The sequence below is a fragment of the Rhagoletis zephyria genome, unplaced genomic scaffold, assembly GCF_001687245.7.
Source record: "Rhagoletis zephyria isolate East Lansing unplaced genomic scaffold, Rhagoletis_zephyria_1.1 Rzeph_scaffold_00279, whole genome shotgun sequence".
Taxonomy (NCBI): domain Eukaryota; kingdom Metazoa; phylum Arthropoda; class Insecta; order Diptera; family Tephritidae; genus Rhagoletis; species Rhagoletis zephyria.
The window spans coordinates 219,015-241,679 of NW_016157363.1; the positions used below are offsets into that span (position 1 = coordinate 219,015).

Below are 22,665 nucleotides of genomic sequence, written 5' to 3' on the forward strand. Positions count from 1 at the left end.
TCATTTTAGCTGCATTTAACCAAACAAAGGCGTTTCTGAGATCCCACAAAAACATTGTTATAACAGATGCTGACAAGGGCAATAGGACAGTAGCAATGTACGAAACGGAATACATTGAAAAGATAAACAAATTACTAGAAGACAAAAACACATACAAAACTTCAAGAACAGACCCAACGAGCACTCTGCAGAGNGCGTTTCTGAGATCCCACAAAAACATTGTTATAACAGATGCTGACAAGGGCAATAAGACAGTAGCAATGTACGAATCGGAATACATTGAAAAGATAAACAAATTACTAGAAGACAAAAACACATACAAAACTTCAAGAACAGACCCAACGAGCACTCTGCAGAGAATAAACAATAAAATAGTTGATGAGCTCTACAAAGCCAAACACATAAACAAAAGGGAAAAGCAGCTTCTCACCAGCACCGCAGCTGCAGCGCCAAGGCTATATGGCCTGCCGAAAATTCACGAACTGCAAGTTCCTTTACGCCCCATTGCTTCGTCAGTCATGGTCCCCTGTTACAAGTTATCCAAATATGTCGGAGAAATACTCAAGCCATTGATTTCAGAGAGATACAATGTGAAGAATGCGTTTAATTTGAAAGAGAGATTAACGAATATAAGTGTATGTGATGAAGATGTTTTAGTGTCGTTCGATGTCATCTCCTTGTTTACGAATATACCGACAATGTTAGCCACAAAAATTATTATGAAAAAGTGGGACCAGATACAACGGACAACCAGCATTCCAAAACACAAATTCCAACAAATTCTTGACTTCTGCCTTAAAGATAATAACTACTTCATGTGCAATAACAAACTATACACCCAAACATTTGGAATGCCAATGGGCAACCCCCTCTCACCGACAATTGCCGACATCATTATGGACGACCTTCTGGACAACACCATCTCGGAGCTGAAACAACACTTCAACATTGGCATCAAGTTTATCGACAAATATGTAGACGATATTTTTGCAATANTTGACATCAAGTTTATCAACAAATATGTAGACGATATTTTTGCAATAACAAACCGCAACGACGTGAATACAATTCTAGAGACGCTAAACAAATACCACCCAAAACTTCAGTTTACCATGGAAATGGAAGAAAACGCGAGCATACCTTTCCTTGATGTCCGTATACACAAAAACAACAACAATATTGTTCTAAACTGGTACTCGAAACCAACGTCGTCTGGACGCCTGATCAATTATCTCTCCTCCCAACCAAGAAAAAATAAAATCAGCACCGCGAAAAATCTTACACACAAAATACTGACGATAAGCGACCAAAAATTTCACGAAGTCAACATCGAGAAAATACACAGCATTTTGAAAAGCAACAATTATCCCAATCACCTGATACGCGAACTAATAAAACAAGAAACAATGCGAATAGGAAATCAGCAAAATAAAACGCCGACCACAGCAACAGCAAATACACCAAAGAAGTACTACAGCGTCACTTACATCCCCAAGCTAAGCGAAAACTTTGATCACAGCACATTAAAGGAACAAAACATAACTCTCGCCTACAAAACAAATAACACGTTAGCTAGAATCTACACAAGAACAAAAAGCCCACTAGACATACAGCAACAAAACAACGTTGTTTATGAAATAAAATGTAAGGGCAAAGAGAACGAAAACTGTGGTAAAGTGTACATAGGGACAACAAAACGCGCATTAGGTGTTCGCATAGCCGAACAAACAGATATACGGAAAGAAAAACACAGCACAGCCCTATCACAGCACATATTAAACAGCGGCCACACAGCTGATTTCACTAACACTAGGATTATTGACAAGGAAAAGAGGGAAATGACGAGATACACTTTGGAAAGCTTAAGAATATTAGAAAAAAGGGAGAATACGATCAACAAAAAAGAAGATACGGACAACATCGCGGCCGCCTACATGTTATGCATATCAAAATAAACAATTTAGTAATGACAAGACTACCATAGAGAGTGGTACTGATTATGTGTATATGTATTAATATTAAGTTTAAAGCAAATGTTTAATATTATTGTGAGTATATGTTCTTTGCATTAGTCCATAATTGTTGTCTTTGTTTTTACAAACACATGTATGCCAACTTGTATTATTCATTTTAACATCTTTTGGTTTTTTTCCTTGTATTTCTTTGTTGGATTTAAAAAACATAGTCGCCCCTGAGGATGCTGGAAATTTCAGCGAAACGTTGGGCAACGAAGGTGGAATAAGTGTTTTATTTGCACCATTAAATAATAGATCACACCAGCCTGCAAGTGTACCAAAAATATGTTTTAAGTTATAATTTGTTTCTTAATTTTGTTTTTATTAATGCTAAATCAAAAAATTTGCGCTCAGCTGCTGCGGAACTATGAGGCAGACTAAAAATGTTATGAACAAAATCACACAATTCTCCAAAGTCCGCTTCACCCAATCCATTTTTAATCAAACTTACTTGATCCCAAAAACGTTCTATATTGGTATAGTTTTTGAAGTTACCTTCTCAGCCTGAAATTGCGAAATTGAAATTCAATTATGTCTACATCATTTACCATTGCAGGAGATTGGTCGAGTAGCGGCAAAATTGATACATCAGTATCAGTATCTAATATTATTTTCATGTGCTAAATGCTATGATTAAAGTTTTGTTACCTTTCCATATTTTTGCCAGCCACTTTAATATTGGTCAGCGAGTAATTGAAATTAGCAAGAAACCGCGACATTTTTTGAAGCGTGACGGATGATTAGCCAATGCCATAATTGAAGATCAGTGGCAAGGCGAGTTCACACTTTTAGCAGGCCTATGCTGAATATCGTCGTCTTCATCGTCGACGATCGTCAGCGCATCAGTAACATGGCTGACGATGGCCGTATCGTCACTTTTACTGACGATGACGATATTCAACATAGGACGGAATATTCATCAATTAAATAGAAAAAATTTAAAACGCGAAAATATTTTTTAGCAAAAAACAAAACCGACTTCAATTCTCATGTAAAACTTTAAGATCGGATTCTCTCGGATCTAAGAGAAATTAGGATGGGACCAGAAGCGCACCCAGGAATATATTTTGGGAGGGGTTTATACTTTGTTACATAAAATTAGCAAAGAACTCAAACATTTGTAACCGACTTCGAAAAAGGGGGACCACGTGAACGGATTTCACATCCTCAAGGGTCGTCCCGTAATTTCAAAATTACTTGTTTAATAGAAACACAAGATGCGCTCAACTTTCAAAAGTTATCAAAAAACTAAAGAAAAAAGTTTTAATGTTCATTTTCCTCGATTTCTAATTTCTGGTTTTCGATTGAGATGGTGACTTTTCACGATTGCCTAATTTTTTTAATATTTCGAATACCGAAAAAATTAAATGAACTTTCATTTTTATTATCCTTGTGTCCTTGTGTGTGTCAGTGGTAAACTCTTTTAGGCTGTAAAGTGTAAAAAAACAACAGTAAGTTAGTATGCATTGCATATTTTTAGGACAATGGTTTCATTCGCAGTTAAACTTTTAAGAGCTCTCACGAAAAACGAAAAAAATGACGCACAAGAATTCCATTTCTTCCAATTTTGTTCTATCAAAATTTCTTAAATCAGTTTGCATCATGATACTAAAAAGAAGGTAGTTTCATTGTCACTTTTCGGATGCCATATTAACTACCTGACAATTAAGCAGATTGTGACATTTCGTGCTGCCATACCCATGATACAAAAAAGAAGGTAGTTTCATTACTACTATTTTTTGATTAGAAAGCAGATTTTTGACATTTCTCCAGATGCAAACATTAAGCCACATTGAAATTTTTTGAGAGGGGGGATTTTCTTTTAAAAATTTGGGATTTAATAAAAGAGTAAAATTTACATACAAAAAATAGCAAGTTCATGTGTTTGATAATCGAATTTGAATGTTTTTCTCAAGCGTTTTAAAGATCCTTTGAATAATATCGATGTGCAGAGATGAAGTAATAAAATAAAATCCAGTTTTGAAACATTTATTTATTAAAAAGCTTTTTTTTCATTTTATTTTAAACAATATAAATAAATTTACATAACAAAACTCTTTTTTAATAGTCCGAAGAAGATGTATTGATACATATTTCGTCATTAAAGNCTACCATAGAGAGTGGTACTGATTATGTGTATATGTATTAATATTAAGTTTAAAGCAAATGTTTAATATTATTGTGAGTATATGTTCTTTGCATTAGTCCATAATTGTTGTCTTTGTTTTTACAAACACATGTATGCCAACTTGTATTATTCATTTTAACATCTTTTGGCTTTTTTCCTTGTATTTCTTTGTTGGATTTAATAAACATAGTCGCCCCTGAGGATGCTGGAAATTTCAGCGAAACGTTGGGCAACGAAGGTGGAATAAGTGTTTTATTTGCACCATTAAATAATAGATCACACCAGCCTGCAAGTGTACCAAAAATATGTTTTAAGTTATAATTTGTTTCTTAATTTTGTTTTTATTAATGCTAAATCAAAAAATTTGCGCTCAGCTGCTGCGGAACTATGAGGCAGACTAAAAATGTTATGAACAAAATCACACAATTCTCCAAAGTCCGCTTCACCCAATCCATTTTTAATCAAACTTACTTGATCCCAAAAACGTTCTATATTGGTATAGTTTTTGAAGTTACCTTCTCAGCCTGAAATTGCGAAATTGAAATTCAATTATGTCTACATCATTTACCATTGCAGGAGATTGGTCGAGTAGCGGCAAAATTGATACATCAGTATCAGTATCTAATATTATTTTCATGTGCTAAATGCTATGATTAAAGTTTTGTTACCTTTCCATATTTTTGCCAGCCACTTTAATATTGGTCAGCGAGTAATTGAAATTAGCAAGAAACCGCGACATTTTTTGAAGCGTGACGGATGATTAGCCAATGCCATAATTGAAGATCAGTGGCAAGGCGAGTTCACACTTTTAGCAGGCCTATGCTGAATATCGTCGTCTTCATCGTCGACGATCGTCAGCGCATCAGTAACATGGCTGACGATGGCCGTATCGTCACTTTTACTGACGATGACGATATTCAACATAGGACGGAATATTCATCAATTAAATAGAAAAAATTTAAAACGCGAAAATATTTTTTAGCAAAAAACAAAACCGACTTCAATTCTCATGTAAAACTTTAAGATCGGATTCTCTCGGATCTAAGAGAAATTAGGATGGGACCAGAAGCGCACCCAGGAATATATTTTGGGAGGGGTTTATACTTTGNGCGCATCAGTAACATGGCTGACGATGGCCGTATCGTCACTTTTACTGACATTCATGATTCATCAATTAAATAGAAAAAATTTAAAACGCGAAAATATTTTTTAGCAAAAAACAAAACCGACTTCAATTCTCATGTAAAACTTTAAGATCGGATTCTCTCGGATCTAAGAGAAATTAGGATGGGACCAGAAGCGCACCCAGGAATATATTTTGGGAGGGGTTTATACTTTGTTACATAAAATTAGCAAAGAACTCAAACATTTGTAACCGACTTCGAAAAAGGGGGACCACGTGAACGGATTTCACATCCTCAAGGGTCGTCCCGTAATTTCAAAATTACTTGTTTAATAGAAACACAAGATGCGCTCAACTTTCAAAAGTTATCAAAAAACTAAAGAAAAAAGTTTTAATGTTCATTTTCCTCGATTTCTAATTTCTGGTTTTCGATTGAGATGGTGATTTTTCACGATTGCCTAATTTTTTTAATATTTCGAATACCGAAAAAATTAAATGAACTTTCATTTTTATTATCCTTGTGTCCTTGTGTGTGTCAGTGGTAAACTCTTTTAGGCTGTAAAGTGTAAAAAAACAACAGTAAGTTAGTATGCATTGCATATTTTTAGGACAATTCGCATTCGCATTCATTCGCAGTTAAACTTTTAAGAGCTCTCACGAAAAACGAAAAAAATGACGCACAAGAATTCCATTTCTTCCAATTTTGTTCTATCAAAATTTCTTAAATCAGTTTGCATCATGATACTAAAAAGAAGGTAGTTTCATTGTCACTTTTCGGACGCCATATTAACTACCTGACAATTAAGCAGATTGTGACATTTCGTGCTGCCATACCCATGATACAAAAAAGAAGGTAGTTTCATTACTACTATTTTTTGATTAGAAAGCAGATTTTTGACATTTCTCCAGATGCAAACATTAAGCCACATTGAAATTTTTTGAGAGGGGGGATTTTCTTTTAAAAATTTGGGATTTAATAAAAGAGTAAAATTTACATACAAAAAATAGCAAGTTCATGTGTTTGATAATCGAATTTGAATGTTTTTCTCAAGCGTTTTAAAGATCCTTTGAATAATATCGATGTGCAGAGATGAAGTAATAAAATAAAATCCAGTTTTGAAACATTTATTTATTAAAAAGCTTTTTTTTCATTTTATTTTAAACAATATAAATAAATTTACATAACAAAACTCTTTTTTAATAGTCCGAAGAAGATGTATTGATACATATTTCGTCATTAAAGCATAGTCCGAAACAGGCTTCGGAGAAGGTTGTATGGGCTCATTGCCTCACAATTAAACGTGAAGTGAAGTATCCAGAAGTAATTCAGGATACAAAGCTGTCGTGTAAATCTAACGTGGAACACAAAACCTCTAAAGAATTGGCAGTATTTTGACAATGTAAGCAGGTCTTTGGCAAAACGTGGGGTGTGTCACCATAGGGAATCCTCTGGATTTATACCTCTATGATCAGACCCATAATTATGCGTCAGTGGTATAGTGGAGCAGATTCTCAATCAAGAGCGTGGGAATTCTGCTTGCTAAACTTCAAACAACTACTGCCGTGTGCTGTCCTGAAGCTTTCTCTACAATACGTGGCGCTTCTCTTGATGCACTGCTGCACTTACCGTCACTTTGTGTCTTCATACGAGGGAAAGCTTTAAAGGCCACCTGCAGACTAAAAAGAAACAGACGCTGGTATAACACTGAGTGGGGCAAGGCGGAAATTGCTAGCGGCAGAGATCTGAACACTTGTGTTTTTTTTATGCCACAGGATAATTGGCCACCTTTACCTTTGTTGAAGAGATTCTTTAATGTTTAGTTCCCTACGACTGAATGCTGGTTTAATACCAGCACTGAGCCCGGAATCACACATAATCGAATCTTCAATGATGGCTCCAAAACTGACTCTCTCTTGGACTTTTCTCTGGGCAAGTATGCCTCGGTCTTCCAGGCTGAGGTGTTTGCAGTGACAGCCAAACTGCACCTAAGGCATTGGGCAGCCCTCTAACTACTTACTTCCAAGCTCTGGGCGCCAGTTCAACCGGCAGTAACTCCTATCGTCCATAACTATAATATCTATCATAGCATGGAGCACCGAAATTAAAGCCTTACCTTTGCAAAGCACATCCAAATCTTTTTCGGTGACTGGATTTAGAAGAAACTAATTTAATAATAGCTAATTTTTGCGGTGGACATCATATTTCCCGGTCTTTTATTTCAAAGAAAGAGTCAGTTGGTTGCGTTTTCAAATATGCCGATGTATGACTTTCAATTTTCGTTATTGCTCCGATCGAAGACAAATTTCCTTTTAATTTTCTAAATATATATTTTTTTACACTAAATAATATTGAGGATTAGGTATGGTAGCACGAAATGACACAATCTGCTTAATTGTCAGGTAGTTAATATGGCGCCCGAAAAGTGACAATGAAACTACCTTCTTTTTTGCATCATGGCCATACCTAGTTCTCAATAATCATTTATTTATTGTGAAAAAATTATTTACATTTATTAATTTACATTTTATTAAAAGGAAATTTGTCTTCGAACTGAGCAATAACAAAAATGGAAATTCATACATCGCGATATGTGAAAAACAACCAACCAACTTTTTCTTTGAAACAAAAGACCGGTAAATATGTTGCCCACCGCAAAAATTAGTTATTAAATCCGTTTACTCTAAAGCCAATCACCGAAAAGTATTTGGATGTGCTTTGCAAACGTTAGCCCCAGTAAGGCTTTAATTTCGGTGCTTCGTGATATGAAAGATAATATAGTTATGGACGATAGGAGGTACCCCCTATTAAACTGGTACCCAGAGTTTGGAAGTTGTATCTTTCCATGTGCTTTATTGATATCATCTCATGAGAGTTTTTCAACTGAACTTATAGTCTAACATTTGGACATTCAGAGAGCTGATAATATAATGTGTATAACAGTAGTTAGGGGTTGCTGCCTACACATTCTTACACCTTTCCCCCAAGATATTATTTTAGCGTTAAACAGTGGCGTAGCCAGGGGGATTTGGGGAGATTGATCCCCCCCTTCGTGAAATGAAATTTTTTATTTTTGAATTAATAACATAATACCATTTTACCCTCCCGATTTATAATATTTTATTTCAGACTGATAACAAATTATCTTGTAATGAATATATAAAATTATCGGTGGGTGGATTATGTATTTGAATATTTGTGAAATACACTAGGCCATTTTGCTTAGTTCCCCACAGCGTTGGGAAATAATCTATAATCTATACAAAAACTGTACTTTTCGACTGTAAATTGCAACTTTTTAATTTGCTCATATGCATGCATGCATACATAGATTCCCTTCAAGACCAATGCTTTGATGGTATTCACGGGAAAGTTTATGTAGGTACATTTACATATTTTACACTTTTAACATAAATGTCAAGGCAAATATTTTAAGATACACTTCTTAACAAACAAATTTTTTTAAGTTATTATGAACGGATGAAGAATTTGAATTCAGTACTAAAACTTGACATTTCAAGTGCTTATCAAAACTTTATACATGTTAACTAGATTGGCCATTTATCTTAAAATTATATAATTTTAATTATTTGTTTATAAAAGTGCAGTTTACACTTTAACAAACCCCGTATAAATCCAAGGTCCAAACTTTCGTATAGCTTTTTAATTAGATTTCCTATAAATAGATATTTTGAGTATACAGTTTTTGTTCAATTCAAATAAAGCGCAAGTTTAAAATACATAGCTGCGAAAAATAAGAGTGCTTCTGACATACTTTGCACTGAGCTACGTAACTGTCTATGTCGTTGTTTATACAAACCCAGTAAAAAAGCATTCGAGCTCTTTTTTTCATTTTTTCACTGCCCGAGTGAGACACATGCAACCAATTTAGAACTTCATTTTGCAGGCTTTTGGGAACCAAAATTTTTTCACTCAACAAAACTAAACCTCCTTCGCATATAATCTCATTTTTTAGTTTAATTAAGTATTTTAGACAAGGTGACAAATTTTTTGCTTTGGGCCAACCCTCTTTAAAAAATTTTATTACTTCTGACAGCTCTATATCCTCTTGAGTTTCTTTTTCAAACAAATTTCGCTTCTCTTCAGACATATTAATGTGGTGAATGCAACCCTCCAAATTTATCTCTTCTGTTTTATCGAATTTTTTATCAGTGTATCGCGACATTACGTCTGCAAGGTGTAGGTATTTTCCCGGCACGTAGCAAAGCTTTAGCTTATACTTTTCCAACTTGAGTCTCATACGTTGGAGTCTCATCGACGGAATTTTATTTATACATTTTGCAAACAGAGGAACAAGAGGCTTGTGGTCTGTTTCAACTAAAATTTCACGCCCATATATATAGAAATTAAATTTTTTACAAGCGAATAGAATTGCAAGCAACTCTTTCTCTACTAGGCCTTATTTTTTTTCTGTGTCACTTAATGTTCGTGATGCCCACGAAATTGGTATTTTGCTCTGTAAACGACAAGCTCCGATGCCATAAGAGCTAGCATCCGTCTGAATCGCTTTACTTTTCAAAGGATCAAAATTTTGTAACGCCGTTGCATTTACCAAAAGATTTTTAATTTGACTAATGCAATCTGATTGTTTTTGCCACCAAATAAATTGAACATTTTTCCGTAACAACTCTCGAAGAGGCTCAGTTTCTCTTGCTAAATTAGGCAAGAAATCTCGTAAATAATTAACCATTCCTAATATTTTTTGTAATTCTTCTTCAGAGTCAGGATTTTTTAACTTTAAAATAGATACAACTCTGGATTCATTAACGGATAAACCGTCCTTCGAAAGTGTAAATCCCATGTACTTTACTTTTGGCAATCTGAATTGATGCTTGTCCTTATTAAATTTAATATTATTTGTCAAGGCTATATGCATAACTTCTTTAAGTATTTTATCGTGTTCCTCTAAGGAACTTGCAAAAATTAGGAGATCGTCAAAATAAATAAAAACTCGATTTATATTTCCAAAAAATTTATTAGTATACCTCTGAAATATCATCGGCGCAGGTTTTAAACCAAAAGGAAGTCTTAAATACCGATAAAGTCCAACAGGCGTACTCAAAGTACAAATATAACTAGACTTTTCATCCAAAACGATATGAAAAAACCCATCCTTTAGGTTCAGCACCGAAAAAACTGTCACGCCTACAAGTTTTGATCTAAGTTCTTCTAAAGTTTGAATGTTAAACTGCTCTAAAACTAATGAACTATTTAAATCTTTAGGATCAAGACAAATTCTAATTGTATTGTTTGGTTTTTCGACAATGACAATATTTGAAGTCCATTCAACCGGCTCCTGTACTTTTTTAATGATTTTAGTTTTTTCGAGGCGATTTAGCTCATCTTTTAAAGGCTGCATTAACTTTTGTGCAACCCTGCGATCTGGTCTAGCGATAGGTTGCACATTCTTTGTTAACTTTAATGAATAGGCTTCTGGAAATTTTCCGACACCAGAAAATACGTTTTTATTATTTTTCAACACATCACAATTCACTATTGTTTCCTCCAAACTTGTGCTATTTTTAATTTCAGCAACCCGCTTAATGAAGTTGAGTTCTTCACATGCTGCCCTTCCTAATAATGGTATTATTCCTGGGTTTTCTCTGACAACAATAAATTTATACGATTTTACGATATTATTAGCTGCACAAGTCAATTTTATCTCTCCTCTAACTTCAATCTCATATCCACCAAAAACTTTCAATGACACATTTGTTTTCTTCATTTTGTGAAGCAAACCCACGTGCCTGATGTTTTTTTCGAAGAGAATATTCTCGTCCGCACCTGTGTGTAGCTTAAAGGCCTGCTCAAACAGGCGCGGCTCGGTACAGCGCGGTATAATCCCGTACGATACGCGGTAACGATATACGCAAAGGCACTCAAACAGGCGCGGTGCGGTATAGCACGAAACATTGTTGCCATGTGACGGCACTCTACGCATTCCTCCTTCTAAATTTATACATATATTATAAATCTGATTTTCGCGATGGACAGCTCAAGCTCTGAGGACGAATTATTGCTATTAGCAGCACTTCTCGACGAAGAAAACAGAAGATATGAATATGCCTACATCTTTGTTTTATCCTGCAAAGTTCTTAATTTATGTATATGTTTAAGAAAAAGAAGATGGGTTCACGAAATAAATTTGAGAAGAAAAGAAGGTGGTGAATTTTCCAGCCTGATGCCCCAACTGCGTAACCACGAAGAAAGATTTTATAAATATTTCCATATCTGCGCTCCATTATGTACCTTTTGCGAAAGAATTTTAAATTCCAGTAAATTTACCGTTCATATTTCTGAGCAACATTGCCAGATTTGAAAAACATTTTTCAAACAAACGAAAAAGTTCAACTTTATTTTATTTACTTTGTGAGAAATAAAATCAAAGAATATCACATTTATGCCAACAAATGTAGTACGAGCACTTTAAACTCACGTTTTTTATAATGAAAAAGGTAGAATTTATAATCTGTAGCACTTTTGTAGATAAAATATGTGGTAGAACTCTAGCTCTAAATTGCAACTCTGCTTACGATATATCTTCTTAAACCGCGCGGTGAACGTTGCATGCTGCGGTAGAGTTCTGTACCGCGGTGTACCGCACTTCCAATACCGCGTCTGTTTGAGTGCTCCCATATACCGCCATGGTATTTGATACCGCATATCGTACGGGATTATAACGCACCGTGCCGCACCGCGCCTGTTTGAGCAGGCCTTAAATCGAATACTTTTACCCTCTACCTTTATATCGCTATACCACGTTCTCACTCCACCACCAACAGCAGGAACAAGATCTGACTAATAAATATGTTCGCCCTCTATAGAGCCACGGTCGTCATGTGAAGAATAACTGTCACCAAAATTAACGGCATTAACTTTTTTGTGATTGCGATACCTACACACGGCCCGAAAATGGTTGGGCCTTTTGCAATTAAAGCATATTTTATTAAAAGCAGGACACTTATTTTTTACAATTCTCAAGCTTTTTGTCATACTGTGATTGCTTATTTTGAGTACTATTTTTATGATTATCATACTTGGCCCTAGCTTTAGTATAACTATTTTGTGCTCTTTGGTATGCTCTTTGTTAAGCTCGAACAACGTACAAATTTCAGTAGACTTCTCCAGTGACAATTCTCGATCTGCTAGCAACTTTTCTTGCAGTTTTTTGTCATGCAGTCCCACTACGACTCGATCTCTCAAAATGGAGTCCTCCGCCGCACCGTAGTCACACGATTTCACCAATTGTCGCAGGTCCTTCACAAATAGCTCGAATGACTCGACATCTTTCTGCTGCCTTGAATTGAACACAAAACGTTCAAAGACCACATTTTTCTTTGGAATGCAGTATTCATCAAACTTTTTTAAAACTACATCCAAAGATTTCGCCTCGTTTTCGGTGATATTTAAAACATTAAAAATTTCAATTCCACCTTCTCCAACCAATAACTTGAAAACTGCCACTTGTGCCTCCTGCTCCAATTTCAATAATCCAGTTGCTGCGCCATATATAATAAAGTTTTGCTTAAACTTTTACCAATTATCAGCCAAATTTTCAGCAACAGCCAGTGGGCTTGGAGTGGGCAAATTTGACGGCATCATTTTAGAAATTTCGCGAAATGGTTTTATTGACTGTTTGACAAGGGACTCTTTATACATGTGGTTTACGGTTCGCTAGCGCGTTCCTAACGAATAACTTTTTATTTGATATCATCTCATGAGAGTTTTGACAACTGAACTTATAGTCTAACATTTGGACATTCAGAGAGCTGATAATATAATGTGTATAAAAGTAGTTAGGGGTTGCCGCCTACACATTCTTGCAGAAGTAAGTAGTTAGAGGGCAGACCAATGCCTTAAGTGCAGCTTGTCTGTCACCGCAGACATGTAAACTCATTCCCCTCCACCTATTTTCCACCACGTAGTCCACGGCCTTGAGGATTGCAAATACCTCAGCCTGGAAGGCCGAAGCATACTTCCCAAGAGAAAAGTTAGTCTTATCCCCATTAACTCTAATAAAGACCGCAGATCCTGACACAGAGTCAGTTTTAGAGTCATCAGTGAAGATTCGATTATGTATGAGTCTGCTGGTATCAAACCAGCGTTCAGCCTCAGGGAACTCAACATTATAGAATCTCTAAAACAACGGTAGTGGTGGCGTACTATTCTGTGGCATTGAAGAGACACAAGTGCTCGGATCACTGCCGCTAACAATTTCCGCCTCGCCCCACTCAGTGCTATACCGGCATCCGTTTCTTTCTAGTCTGCAGGTGGCCTTTAAGGAAGAGACAAAGTGACGGTAAGTGCAGCAGTGCATCCAGAGCAGCGCCACGTATTGTAGAGAACGCTTCCGTACAGCACACGGCAGTAGTTCTTTGAGTTTTGCAAGCAGACTTCCCACGATCTTGATTGAGAATCTGCTCCACCACACCGGTTTACATTGCCAAAATGCTGTCAATTCCTTAGAGGTTTTGTGTTCCACATTAGATTTCCACGATAGTTTTGTATACAGAATTACTTCTAGATACTTCCCTTCAGGAGAATTCTGAATTTTGGCTCCTTTAATTGTGGGGGATATGAGACCATTCAACCTTCTCCAAACCCTCTTTTCGGACTATGCTTTAATGACGAAAAATCTAACAATGCGTCTTTTTCAGACTATTAAAAAAAAAGAGTTTTGTTATGTAAATATATTTATTTTGTTTAAAATAAAATGAAAAAAATAATTTTATAAATAAATGTTTCAAAACTGGATTTTATTTTATTTCTTCATCTCTGCACATCGATATTATTCAAAGGATCTTTTAATCTCTTGAAAAAAACATTCAAATTTGATTATCGACCACATCAACTTGCTATTTTTTATGTAAATTTTACTCTTTATTAAAACCCAAATATTTAAAAGAAAATTTCCCCTCTCAAAAAATTTTAATGTGGCAAAGCTATGCTTAATGTTTACATCTGGAGAAATGTCAAAAATCGGCTTTATAATCAAAAAATAGTAGTAATGAAACTACCTTCTTTTTTGTATCATGGTTTGCATCTCTCAAGAAAAAAATGCTCGTATATTTATTTCTTCAAGAAAATTTACAGCAAAAGCAAAGTGCTTTTTAATAAAAAAATTTTATTGTGATTTTTTTTTCAGAGCTGGCTTAAGGATACAGTTTCTATTTCAGGTTATTATCTTTAGGGGGATTTGAACCCCAAAACCCACCTTTCCTTTCAAAAAGAATTATCGAAATCGGATATGCGTTAACATATGTACATAAAAAAAAGTATTCCGACGAATAGATAACCTCCTCCTTTTTTTGAAGTCGGTTAAAAATAATAAAAAAATTACGATTTTGGTGTAAAGACGAAGTCACATTTTAAAATTTGCATGCAATTACGGTAACTAATAAATTTGTATTTTAACTCTTCAATAAGTTCATAATAAACTTTATGCAATATAAATTCCTTTGTAGGGCTCGGTACAACTCAATTGTTACAATATACAGTGACGAGCAAAACTGTAACATGGTGTAACACCTTTTATTTCAGCCGCCGCTATCTTTCCAAGTTCTAACGACTTTTATACTTTTGTTGTATATTCTTATTGGTACACCCCTACTCCCTCTCTCATAACGTTTTGAAGTCAATCCAACAACAATAATAAAACAAGCAGACAAAAATGTAAATTAAGGCAAATGTTAGTTTTGCACTCACTCTCAGTTTTGCATTTTACAGTTATCTTTTACTTAGTTGGAAGTCAGATGACTTTTCCTGTATTGTAATTTATTCAAAAAGGGATCACAAGTAAATAGTATGGTTAATCAGGAAACATAAATGTAAATAATAGATCTACTGCGTACAGCCGGGACCTCAAGAAAAGTGGCAAAAAATTGTGGAGTTTACTACATGAAAATCTTATGACTGAGAAAAAATATATATCCTTGAGTGTTACTAAGGGCGAAAGAAGTCTATCAAAAAATATTACGGTCCGATATCTTGTGAACTTAGTACACTGAGAAAAAGGATTAGATTCAACAACTAAAGATATTTAGTTCCCGAATTTTGACAACATTTGGAAATTGTTACCAAGGATTGGGAACTATTACCATGGGTTGGTAATTATAACTAAATATATTAAAGCTTCTAATATTTATCTAGGGTGTACCAAATCGTTAATTTAGTTGATGGGTTTGGTTAATACATATTTTTTTGAAGCATACTTCTACAAATTCCATTCAACTTAACGTATGGTTCATAAAAGGATGTCATTAAGCTCTGCTAATAGAGATAAGCTTTCTTTCAACACATGGTTTAGTCATAGTTACCAAATCTTAGTTGAGGCAACCACGATTTGGTTTGAGAGCGGAACATATTTATGCTTGTGAGCCACCCCTAAATAATGCTGAGCGCTCTCTGAGCACATGTGTGTTTCACATACGAATAGCGCCAGCTGAGCAATGCACACAGTCCCACTTATTGAATCGTTTGAATGCGCTAGTATGCCGACCATTGCATAAAAACGATTCAATGGATGAGACTGTGTGCGTGGAAATCATTGCTGCGCTACCGCTGTTCGTATATGGGTGAAACACGCGTTTGGTCACAGAGCGCTCAGTAAGCTGTGCAGTGTTGCCAGAACTTTTTGGGCCGACCGGCTAGATTGGCAAAAAAAAGCGGCTAAAAACGGCTAAAATGTTTTAGTGAAAATTCACATGCTTTATTTAAATAAATCGCAAGAAACGAAAGACTAGTTAACACCATTAATTTATATCGAGTGTATATTCCTCATCATCAAATGAATCACTATTGTATATATCACCTGAATTCATTAATTTTAAGAGATCGTCATCTACAGTAAAATTATGGCAGCATTTTTCTTCACGTTTTAAACCGTATCTTATATATAAAATAGCGTTTAACGTTTTAACGCACATTGGATTTCTTTGCTTAGTTTTTATTATATTCATTGAACTAAATATTCGCTCTACTTCTGCATTACTTATAGGCAAAACAAGAAAACTAAAAACTAGGTTGGAAAGGTCAGAAAAAGGGTTTTCTCCTAGGGCATTTCGTAAATGATAAACTTCGGCCCAAAATTGTACAGTTGAGTCTAAATTACTCCAGGTATGTAACGTTAACCGTTGCCATTGCATTTCTATGGATGTTATTTCGTCGGCATTATATTTGTGTTTTTGTTGCTGTAGTTGAACAAATACTTTTGGTTTAATTACTCTTAATGCATTTCCAACCGAAAAAAGTCAATTTTTTTTAGTGTGGCAATATTTGTAGGGAGGCGTTGGCGTAATTCCTTTATTAAAGTGATAATAAAATAGCGACCATTTTCTCGAATTATTTTCTCGGCTTCGTGGTCAAAAGCGTTTGTGCTTACTTTTGTTTTTAAATACTCTTCAAAACTGTGATAAAACTGAGGAAATGGAGCAAGGTATGGTTCCAACGGGGAGCATATAGGATCAAATGTGTCCGCGCTAATAACCACTAGGGAGCATAGATGCGAAAGTAAAACATTGAGTTCATTAAAAATCTTCATTGGGTCTGCATTATTGCTTTCGAACAACTTGTTTACTTTTTGCACCTGAAAATTAGGCAAATAGTAAAATCGGCTAAAAACGGCTAACTTTTTTTTACAAACCGGCTAACAAATCGGCTGCCGGCTAGATCGAATTTTCTCCGGCTAGTTGCTAGCAATACCGGCTAAATCTAGCCGGAAAACGGCTAAAATGGCAACGCTGAAGCTGTGGCATGTCGATCACTGCGCTAGGTAGAGAAAGAAAAGTGTGTGCTATGACCAGTGTTGCCGTTTTGATTACTTTTAACCAATTTTGGTTATTTCTTTCTTGCCTGTGAAGTTGTTAAGATCTTTCCCGTTTTGGTTATTATTCAATATATACATTAGTTTTTAATTGACATAGGCCAGCTACACCTGTCGAGGTTGAGGAGAGTAGCAGCAGCAGTGGCAGCCCCAGCAGTGAAACCAAGTACGAATATTTGGAATGAATGTATTAATATTACTTACATATGTATGGATTTGTTTTATAATATACAGAATGCATAATATACATGGTCGGCTAAAGCCTACTTCAAATGAATACATACTTAGATAGTACATATATAAATACCTCTTATATACGGAATCCAATACCACGTCATGTATGTACAATAAAAACGGGATTTGGTTGTTCTTTTTCCATGACTGCTTACTTTATTAATTTAAGTTAAGATTAATAATAATAATCTTATAGCAAGTAGGTTCAGTGAAAATACCATTCCACAGTTTTGAAAAAATCGGTTTTTTGCGCTTTTGTAAAATTTATTTACCATCGTATACGCGGTACTACGTTTGGCGTATACGAGGAATTTCGCACTGAGCGACGATGTAGTTCAATAAGACCAATTTTTAATTGTTTAACCTTAATCTTAAAATATATACAATGTGGTTGTTCACGCTGATTAGGTATTTCATTGATTCTTACAAAGAAGTTGGAAACTGTGTACCTATGTACTTATTTAAGAACGTAATTTAGAGTCTGGTAATGTTTACGAAGATATTAACATTCATACATATGCATCTAATAAGGGAAAACTGATTTTATAAAATATGTATTTACATATTACAGCCTTAAAATAATTTACTTTTAAAAATGCAAATAAAAATTTATTTTCTTTGGTTTTAAACTTTTTCTATACGTATTATAAAAAAGAATTTGTGATGACCTAAATTGTTAATCCAAGAAAAAAGTTGGTTATTTTTCCTTACATTTGGTAACTTTTTCGTCTGATCTTTTTTTAGAAAGTTCTTTGAGCGGCGGCAACACTGACTATGGCATGCCCATACTTGTTTGTCTCAGTTTCAGTTTTGCCATCGCCGCGAATTGTTTCGGTGTGCGCATAGTTATTTAAAAATATAAAGTTTGATGCCATGCCAACCGGGGTTTCTCAGTGGATATATAATTCATGTGAATTATAATTTGAAAGTATCTATTTAGCCAAGGAAAAAGCAAAGCAGTATATTTAAACCAGCACTTCCAGCAGATATTATTGACCTGGGTTTTCGCACGACTGTTCCTGTTTCATCGTTTCTTTTTAGGAAATTCTTACCACCATATAGATGTGGGATTGGGACGACGGACTACAGGAACGGACCTGACAGGCAAACCATTGTGGACGAATGCAACCATGCGCACCAGACTACGAAATGAACGATCGGACCGCACTGAACACACCCCAAACTAGACTTCGACAAGATGAACAACCCGTTAGAATAATCATTGTAAAATCAACCGCCTTCAAGCGTAGTTCGCGAATATTAATCCTCACACATAATTGTGTATTAAATTATATGTATATCTGTGCGTAATAAAGACTATGAAACTAACAATTTAAAAATTGTTTTTCTACAAGTGGTGTCGTGAAGTGGGATAAAATACACTCCGTGAATGTGAAAGAACTGTGTTTTGCGAAAATTTTTGTGCGTGTGCATACATATGTATGTATGTTTCTTGTGTGTGTGTGCGCGATAAGCTAGCCGGTGCCGAAAATTAAAACTTAATAATTTCAAACCACAAGTTGATACCTGCGATCACAAAATCAAATTTATAAACGAAAAAAAAAACCTATGCAAGAAAATATTTTGCAAAAATTATAGCTGGAAAAAGTAACGCCGATTTGAGCTAGCCACGCCACACAAACCGCTATTCGCGAAGTAACGCTAACAAACGGTTAAGTTCGGTTGCGTGAAAAATTTTAACTCGACCAAACCAACGAGTACATGCATAGTGCGTTCTAAAATTGAACTTCAATAAAAAACCGGTGTTATAGTAAACGCCTGCAGGCAACGTGCGTGTGCGACGCGTTTAAGCGGAATTCGGCCGTGTGCGAGTGTGGGGCGATTTCAGCCATAAAAATCTCCCTTTTCGACGCGTATATAGCAAAACTGTACCACGCCATTCGCAGACCGTTACCTAAGATACAGTTGCTATATTGCGCATTGCTCCGGGTACAGCCATCAAGCTGTAGCAGCAATCGAGGGTACCGCTGGGCCCGTTAAGCACTGAAGCGCACGTGGCAGCGAGTGTGCGCAGCAACAAAGCGCGCGCAGCAGTAAAGTGCGCGCAGCAGTGAAGTGTGCGCAGAAACAAAGTGCGCGCAGCAGTGAAGTCCACAATAAAGTGTGCGCTGCAGCTAAGTGCGTGCAGCAGTAAGTGTGCGCAGCGGCAAGCGTGCGCAAAAGTGAACAGTACGCAGCAGCCAGCGTGCACGCGGCAGCCAAGTGCGCGTAGCAGCAAAGCGCATAAGCGACGTGCGCGCAACATCAAAATACGCGCAATAGCCAAGTGTGCGCAAAAGCAGCGTGCGCGCAGTGACAAGTGCACGCACCTAAACGGCGTATATAACCATGTTGTAACACGACAGTGAAACGGTGCCAGAGCCAGGTAGCACCGTCAACGAGGGACGGGTGCAGCAAACGCACGCATCGAAGCGGCGTACATAGCGGCGTTTAACGCGACAGTGAAACGGTGCCAGAGCCAGGTAGCATCGTCAACGAGGGACGTTAACAAGCGAAGTACAGCGAGTAATTAGACAGCGGCGAGGGAGAAGAACCATACGTAGCTCAGCTAAGTCAATAAGTTTGTTGTTTGTTTAGAGCAAAGCAATTTCATGTAATTTAAATACGTTATTCACCGTTATAACCGCGCCGACGAATGAAAAAATGCTGGGAACGGGGCGAAACAAGAGAGCGCCGCTAACATGATGGCGGTGAATAAAAGCGGTCTGATTTTTAAAGATATATTTTTTGAGTTAGCTAACCGAACAGTCTCGGCATTGATTGACATGGGGTCGGACCTTTCGTTAATGCGTAACGACACGTTGGTGATGCTAGGCCTCGGTGTCGAATTAAGAGAAGAGAAGCGTATATTGGTGGGCATAGGGAACAGCGCGCTGACCACAATCGGTTGTTTTAGTTTACCCATGCGCATCGATGGTATCGTGGTGGACATCACATTCCATGTGACGAAGCAGCGAGATCTAACCTACTCCATGGTGATTGGAAATGACGTCCTGAAGCAAGTCGACCTCATCGTGAGCAAAGACGGCGTCGTGTTTAAGAGTAAGGCGACAGAGTCCAGCGGCAATTACGCTGGTGCAGGACAGACGGAGCAGATCCATGCGAAGGTGCAGTGGCGCGTGAGGTTGTAGCCAGTAGGCAGGTAAAGGAGGGTCTTGGAGACTCGATCAGCGAGGATTTGGACTTCATCTGCAAAGCGATGAAGACGCAGCTAGGAGACTCCGAGAGAGTGCTAGACAGGCAGATGCGGCTAGAGTTGAGCGTGGGCATGAGGAGATGCGAGGTGGTGTCAGTGGACACGGTTCGAACGCGGGGAAGTGTGGTCGGGTCGTGAGATCACCACAGGAGCATGCGACTCCAGGCTAGGCAAGAGTATGCGAGCGAGGTGCGGAATGTGTGAAAATTCGCGAAGAGAGACCTACGAGTCACATCAGCGAGCTGCAAGCGGCGTTTGGAAACATGTGTGTGCCGGCAGGAACGGAACAGGATGCAGAATACGAAGTGGATCTTCTGCATCTAAGTAAGAAGCGAGCAGACAGGGTACGGAGTTTGATAGCAGCCTACAAGCCAGTCAAGATCTCCGTATCACCGGTGGAGATGAAGATCCTGTTGACGAACGATGTTCCAGTATTTGAACGACCAAGGCGTTTGTCATATGCGGATCGTAAAATAGTTGAGGACCAGGTAGCAGCAGGTTGGAAGAGGGCATTATACAGCCGAGCAACTCAAACAACGCATCATCGGTCGTTCTCGTAGCCAAGAAAGATGGGAGCAAACGCCTCTGTTGCAACTACAGGCGTTTAAACGAAAAGATCGTTCGCGATAATTTCCCCATGCCGATGATCGATGACGCTGTCGAACAGCTGCTGGGAGCCAACGTTTTTTCCACGCTCGACCTCCTAAATAGATTCTTCCATGTTCCGGTGGAAGCAGACTCGAGGAACTACACGTCCTTCGTGACACACAACGGACAATTTGAGTTTTTGTACGTGCCATTCGGCATATCGAATTCACCGGCAGTTTTCTCGAGGTTCGTGTCTGTAGTTTTGAGCGACCTGGTACGTAGCGGAACGGTCGTGGTATACATGGATGACCTGATTATTCCCGCCAAGGATGAAGTCCAGGGCATCCAGATCCTGGAACTGGTGTTGAAGGTTGCAGGGGCGAATGGCCTAAACGTCAAGTGGAGCAAGTGTCAGTTTTTGCGGAAGAAAGTAGATTTTCTAGGGCATATCATTACCGATAATAGCGTACAGCCATCAGAAACAAAGACGAGAGCGATTAGAGACTTTGCTCTGCCCAACGATAGGAAGTCTCTACAAAGATTCCTTGGGCTCACGTCCTACTTCCGTAGATTTGTCGAGAACTACGCTGTCATCGCCAAACCACTCTCCGATCTACTCAGGAAAGACTCGAAGTTTGTGCTCCAGGATGAACAAATAGCAGCGTTCCAGCAACTTAAAGCAGCTCTAGCCAGTGCGCCAGTTTTGAAGCTGTATAACCCCAAGGCGGTGACTGCATACCGATCAGCGTTGCCACAGACAAATTTTTTTTCCTACCAAAATTCCCTACCATAACCAACCAAAACCTACCAAACATTTTTTTGAGTTTTAATATTTGTTTTCAATGTAAAAGTTTTTAAAAACATAGTTAACATAAACTAGTAAAACTAAAACACAACTAGATTAATAAGAACAAATTAACTGCCTATAACGATTCATTTTACTGTACAGACTTATCCATATGTACATGTCTCTTTAATGGAGGATGGTTCCGTGCGCAGAAGTGGAAAACTTTTGACTGCCATTCACCTGGGAGTGGCCAGAGGCGATTCTTGTGCGTACGGTTCAAATCGCAGCTCACAACGTCCGGATACTTATATCCACGTATCCTCTGGGTAGCAACCAAACACCTGTTTGGGAGCGAGCTAAAGTGAGAAGGCGTAAAACTTCGCGTGCGCTGGGTTTGGGTCTCGCCACGTTAAAACCCCGCCCAATGAAAAGAAACAAACAGCCTCGGATGAGACCCCCTTTTTCTGATGACGACCACGGCATGGGTATGCACCTGGAATATCCGGACCCTTAATGGGGAAGTTGCCTCTGCCCGGCTGGTTGATGTCCTCGGGAAGACAAAGGCTGACATCACCGCCATCCAAGAAATGCGATGGACGGGGCAAGGTAAAGTAAGCGTGAAGCCTTGCGACGTCTACTACAGTTGCCACGTAAAGGAGCGCAAATTCGGTGTTGGATTCGTGGTAGGAGAGAGACTCCGTCGCCGAGTACTGGCGTTCACCCCGGTGGACGA

At 37.6% G+C, this 22,665-nt stretch overlaps 2 protein-coding genes across 3 annotated transcripts in view; one reads left to right on the forward strand and one right to left on the reverse strand.

Moving 5' to 3' along the window:
• LOC108358635 (TLD domain-containing protein 1) overlaps window positions 1-22,665 on the reverse strand; it is a 214,481-nt gene that overhangs the window by 144,118 nt on the left and 47,698 nt on the right. The window lies entirely within an intron of this gene.
• Window positions 15-2,296, forward strand: LOC108358632 (uncharacterized). Of its 2 annotated transcripts, none has more exons than XM_017610072.1 (3): window positions 15-53; window positions 219-948; window positions 997-2,296. In XM_017610072.1, the coding sequence occupies exons 2-3, from the start codon at window positions 261-263 to the stop codon at window positions 1,953-1,955; spliced, it is 1,647 nt and encodes a 548-aa protein (XP_017465561.1). In that variant the 5' UTR covers window positions 15-53; window positions 219-260; the 3' UTR covers window positions 1,956-2,296. The 2 variants fall into 2 exon arrangements, with proteins under 2 accessions (XP_017465561.1, XP_017465560.1); XM_017610071.1 differs by lacking the exon at window positions 15-53 and adding an exon at window positions 92-196 and having other exon boundaries at window positions 347-948.